The 6000-nt window shown below is 31.3% G+C and overlaps 1 protein-coding gene across 1 annotated transcript; it reads left to right on the top strand.

Moving 5' to 3' along the window:
- Positions 1–2310: 2310 nt before the first annotated feature.
- LOC139870340 (transcription factor MYB102-like) lies at positions 2311–3858 on the top strand. Its single transcript, XM_071858168.1, has 3 exons — positions 2311–2568; positions 2699–2828; positions 2991–3858. The coding sequence occupies exons 1-3, from the start codon at positions 2436–2438 to the stop codon at positions 3772–3774; spliced, it is 1047 nt and encodes a 348-aa protein (XP_071714269.1). The 5' UTR covers positions 2311–2435; the 3' UTR covers positions 3775–3858.
- The last annotated feature ends 2142 nt before the right edge of the window (positions 3859–6000 follow it).

Below are 6000 nucleotides of genomic sequence, written 5' to 3'. Positions count from 1 at the left end.
ATATCTCAGCACTTTCTTCCTATAACAACCACTGGTGGAGGATTTAACAAATGGACTTCTGGGTTGATGAAGAGCTGCACGGATGATTCAAGGAGTGATTGAATAGTCATACTCTTCGGTTACCATCCCAGTGATACATTCATTTCCCTTTGGCATCGTATTGAGTCTACAGGTGTACCCGAAACGCCCTAGACACACCGGATAAGCAAATGACGGGATACCAGAAATTGCAAAAGCAATTGGTGAGTTTCAAAGGTAGTTGACCATGGGTTCATAACCATAATCGGTCTTATTGTCTAGAAAGATCAAGGTGTGTGGAGCATTGCCTTTCGATAAGCGAATTTAGTGATGTGTAGGAGCACCACGAGCTTGGATGAGATGAGTGTGAACAGCAAATAGTGCTGCTGGTGCCTGAGGTTGTTGCTCTTGTTGTTCCTCCTGTTGTTCCTCCTGTTGTTCCTGCTGCTATTGTGGGTTCTGTTGTTCTGTTTGATTTTTTTGTTCTGCCATTGAATAAATTTGAAGAAGAATGAAGATTGAAGATTGATGAATCGAGAGAGAACGTTTGGGAATTTGGGGCTTGAAAATTGGCAGATTTAAAATGAGAAAATTATATCAATAATTTAAATGATATGGATTAGGTAAAAAGATAAGAGAGAGAAAATTCTGACGTTTTCAGGCGCGTGGGCAAACGTGATAGGTGTGTATGTTTTCGAGGAGTTGCAGACGTTTGGTGGCGAGTGAACGGCTTAAACACTCATTATTCTCATCAAGCATTAAATGTGGTAGGTATTTAATTTAAAATTGTTTCAAAACCACAAGATATATTCTATAATAAATACAAAACATTTGACACATTTAATTTATTTCGTATTTAATTTAAATAATAGAGAATAAATGGGGTTTATTTAATTTGGGATCATTTATGATATGTCAACTATTTAAAAAGGATTTATTTTTTTATATCTTGATTTTTAAAGATGAGAAATTGTAATATTTATGTGAGAAAAATGGTTATGAGTGTATGTATATTTAAAGAATATAATTTAAATTAATTCAAAAAAAACAAAATTACAAATAGCTAGTTCTTAACGGCTCTCGTTATTCCGTGGGACCCACATGCAGCTCGTGAGCAGCGTTGCGAACCTACTGGCAGCCCGATGACGGTTTGTTGTCTATGTATGTTATTCAGTAACCGTCGTTAACGGACCTCTTTCACATATGATAGGAAGAGGTCTAAAGACTAGAATTAAATAATATGAGGTGTATAAATATAATTTATATTATATTAGTCTAGTGATAATATAATTTACCTCTTAAAATATCTTTTATCCCGGTTTTAAAAATATCTTCAACAACTTTATTTTTCTAAAACTTATTTCTTATAAGCTATTAAAATTATTTTTTTGAAAAATAAAATTAGAATTTAAAAATTCATAGAGAATAAACTTAACCTCACGTTATTCTCCTAATAACAAATATGAGGGTGTGTTTAATTGTTTTTTAATGAAATGATTCAACACTAAATGTTAAATCATTCATTATTCAGTGCATTATTTATGCCATCTCAATTCTCAATAATGCATGATATGCAATATTCAAAGTTAAAATAGTTTTTAACCATTCAACATATTCATTTACTTTAATATATTTTTATTTTAAATTATATTTATAACATTTATTAAACAGTTATATTCTTTTATTTTTACATGTATAAAGTTAATAATTTATTTTACATTTTACATCTTCATTTATAAAGCTGAGTTAGAACGATTATATCAAGCAACTTGTTGCTGTAAGCTCAATTAAAACCTTTGAATCATATAAATCATAAATCTTTCTACGGTTAATCATTTGTTATACTAATTTGAATCATATAAATCATAAATCTTTCTACGGTTAATCATTTGTTATACTAAAATTAAAGCAACATAAAACACCCAGATCCAAATACCTTTAACACTTTCGGATCCCATTACCCTTTTATCTCATATGCCATAAGTGGCCGGAGAGTGAAAACTGAAAAGTGGCACCATATTTGTAAAGTTACTAGAGACCCACACACATTTGACTTTGTATAATAACGATTTTCATTGGAACACACCCAAAGTGTGGGTTTGAGTATGTGTTTTACGTGTGTTTCTGTGTATAGATTTTAAAGAAGGGACACGTTGCTAAAAAGATTAACACAGGACGGCCACCGAATCCCTTTGACTTCCTCTTTTGTTTCTTGTCATTTTTATCTTCTCTATTCGTATATATATACATGTACTCCCATTTCTATGGACCTACATCTCCCTCTATCTTTAACTTACAAACATTTCAATTCATATCTTTCTCTTTCTCTCTAATATATATATAAAACTGATCACCTTAGAAACATTAAAGCTTTAACATATTAATTAGTACGTCTATATCAACTTGAACTTAAAAACATGGGAAGATCACCTTGTTGTGAAAAAAATGGTTTAAAGAAAGGTCCATGGACCGCAGAAGAAGATCAAAAACTTGTTGATTACATTCAAAAGAATGGTTATGGGAATTGGAGAACTCTCCCCAAGAATGCTGGTAAGTTAATAATTTCAAGTGTTGTATAAAAAAAATATATGTTTATACCTATATAATATGGTTTCTACATGGAACTCCTTGATTACCTTATTATTAATCTTTTTTCGTGTTGAATTTTGATGGTGTGTAGGGCTACAAAGATGTGGAAAAAGCTGTAGGTTAAGATGGACAAATTATCTAAGGCCTGATATTAAAAGAGGAAGGTTTACTTTTGAAGAAGAGGAAACAATCATTCAACTACATAGTGTTTTGGGGAACAAGTAAGTCAACTTCTTGATTGAATTCCAGCTACTTGATTTGATTATTTAAATAGAAAGAAAAGGATTTGTGTCAATACGTTTCTTTTTCATAGTAGGTTCTTAATTAACAAACTTGAAATTTTTATTATTAATTGTCTAATAATAGGATTATTTTATTTATAGGTGGTCCGCTATTGCAGCTCGTTTACCGGGAAGAACTGATAATGAAATCAAGAATTATTGGAATACGCATATAAGGAAAAGACTTCTTCGGATGGGAATTGATCCGGTCACTCACAATCCTCGACTTGATCTTCTAGATATTTCATCTATTTTGAGCTCATCATTTTATAGCCCGACTCGTACAAACATGTTAGGGGTTCAATCCATGGTTAACCCTGAATTGTTGAGGTTAGCGGCTTCACTCATATCGACTCAACGCAATCAAAATCAAAACTTTGTTCACCAAAACAGTCAAGAAAGCCAATTTGGAATCCCTCATCACTCTCAACTTCAAAACCTAGATCACCAAACCCCAATTCAAGAAATTTCTAGTTGTGCCCCCTTGAGCAACAACCCTAGTAATGTTCCATTTACTAGTGAGTCCACAAACCTAATAGAACCAAATGTGGATCTTCATTCAAGTTTTTCTCAATTTGGCACTCTAAATTGCCAATTAAATGATTGGCAAAAATATCTTGATAATTTTATTGCCATGGACAATTACGGTTACAACCAACAAGTTATTAATCCTCAGTCGAATATGACATCAAGCAACTTCGAGTTCAATTCACATTTATCAAACCTATCTACACCTTCTTCAAGTCCAACTCCTCTAAACTCGAACTCAAATTCGACTAATTACATCAACGGAAGCAGCACTGAAGATGAAAGAGAAATCAGCTACTGCAGCAACTTGTTCAAGTATGAGTATCAAGATATCTTAGAATCAAATGTTTTCGTGTAATATTACGAATATATTTGTATAATTTGAGTTCAACTACATAATCATAATCTAAAAGGTTCTTTTCTCCTTTTAGTATTTTTTAAATCTAGCTACTGCTTTCATTATTGATGTCAAAGACGGTAAGATCATAATCTATAAATTCAACATAAAATTAATTAAAATTCCGAATAAAGAATGCATTTTCTTAAGAAAAAAGAAAGGCGCCGTGCAATAAATGACCAATGTTTGTATCTTGATAGTTGACTATGCATGGCGATCTGGACAGATGTACGTTATACAAGTATATATCTTCAATTGGCACTTAATTTATTGTGGTCCCGACACATATTAATTTATACTAATCGATTTTGTATCATCATTAGTTGCGGTCCCCGTTTCCGGAAAAATTCATATTCATATTCATACGTTCACTAAAACTTAAAAGAGATAAATTGTAGTCATTATTATTATTATTATTTTTTATCTATCATCACTATCTCTAACTAGAAAGATTTCGGGCGGTGTGTTACGACGGTTGCATTTGAATATACGTTCTTTGATACATGTTTGTAGATTTAGACGATATTTATGTACAAAATGCCTACGTTATGTGTACTACTTATTATAAACGTACATAATTTACATATTAACTAATAGACAAAAGTTATGAATAGTATCAGAGTTATGAATAGTATCAGGGGCATTTTTGACTTTTCACCTTTTTTTTTTTAACTTAGCTAAATTTCATTTTACCAGCAAAGACCCCCACACTTTTTTGAAAAATTCAAATCGACCCCCAAACAGGGGGATAAAGTGTCATATAACCATTTTCACAATAAATCTTAAATAAACTCCACCCAAATATTCAACGGTTCATATATTCTCACTCGCAACGAGTTAAATTTTTCCGACACCATCGTTAAAATCGAAATAATTTTAGAAACACAAATGTCACTAGCTATACACAAAACGGACGCTTTTTAAAAAACGCTAAATATTTGGGGTACTTTTTATACACGTTAATTTTGCGTTAAATTTTTAAAAGTCTGACAATTCCATAGCGAAACGCGGAGATGCGCATATATTGTTAATTTAAAATAACATTTAAATCTCTCACGGGTTATACCTTTTAGTTCGACTCGAGTTGCGCTTCAATGACATCATCGTTAGCCACAAAATAATTTTACTAAACGCAATAAAATACATTAAAAATCGAACCCCGGCGCGAAGCGAGGGTTCAATAACTAGTGTTATACATTTTAAAACTTTGAAAACACGATATGTAAATATATTTTTGAAAATAACGTTCATTTTACTAATTCATTCTCTTCTTTATTTATATCAAAATCAAATACTAACACCGTTGTATTATAATATTTTCTTTAACTCTCTTCAAAAAAATAAATATAACTAATGGTCTGCGCGTTACAATGGAACATTTTAACATCTTTTATTAAACAAATGTTGAGGGACAACTGAAAAAAAAATTGCGATAAAAGAGGCAAGATGAGTCGAACCGATGTCTTTTTCATTAGTAACTCATGAAGTTACCGGTCACTTGATATATTTTGCCATTATGTTTCGAATATAATTAGTTGCGTTTCGTTTTTAAAGTTATTTCGAGTTGAACAGTGATGATGGGGAAACCTAAATTGTGGCGAAAAAAAGATCAATTCTGTCAAAAAATTGAGTGAGTTTATTTAGTTAGTAAGTGTATTAAAATGATAAGTTAAATTTTAGCCCTCAAGTTAGTGTTACACACTTACCCAAAGTTTTCCAAATCAAAACTAATGAAAATGTATCATTCAAAAAACAAAACGACCAAAATTTCAGTACTTTTTATATTGAAATTTTAAAATACAGTTACAATCTCTATATATATGATACATACTAGTTTTATGGGCTCGTCCATTAGACGGGAGTTGTAAATATACGTTTTCGTAACTGTTTAATATATAACAATAGCAGAAGTACATATTATGGTGACGTTCGTTACTATTAAGACAATGTGTTTTATGAACACGTCCGCTGAACAAAAAGTGTTTACTATGAACCCTGACTCTTACGACCAACACTTAAAGATTGTAAGGTTTTCAATTGCTATCGCAACTTTTTATGTATAAGCATAGAATGGTGATTTACTACGATTGTAAAAATATAAAATTAAAGAAAAATATGATAACATGTCGCTAACTTTTCATTTTGTATGTTAAAAAGGTAATTTATTATAATGAAAAAATATGGTAA

This window comes from Rutidosis leptorrhynchoides, chromosome 1 (assembly GCF_046630445.1).
Source record: "Rutidosis leptorrhynchoides isolate AG116_Rl617_1_P2 chromosome 1, CSIRO_AGI_Rlap_v1, whole genome shotgun sequence".
NCBI classification, from domain to species: Eukaryota; Viridiplantae; Streptophyta; class Magnoliopsida; order Asterales; family Asteraceae; genus Rutidosis; species Rutidosis leptorrhynchoides.
This window is presented reverse-complemented; position numbering and strand designations above follow the sequence as displayed.

What these genes read in the sequence shown, in the direction of transcription:
- LOC139870340 (XM_071858168.1), top strand. Translation starts at nt 2,436, where the DNA reads ATGGGAAGATCACCTTGTTGTGAAAAAAATGGTTTAAAGAAAGGTCCA. An exon ending in AACTCTCCCCAAGAATGCTG is followed by an intron (nt 2,569 to 2,698) that starts GTAAGTTAATAA and finishes GATGGTGTGTAG; the next exon opens with GGCTACAAAGATGTGGAAAA. An exon ending in CATAGTGTTTTGGGGAACAA is followed by an intron (nt 2,829 to 2,990) that starts GTAAGTCAACTT and finishes TTTTATTTATAG; the next exon opens with GTGGTCCGCTATTGCAGCTC.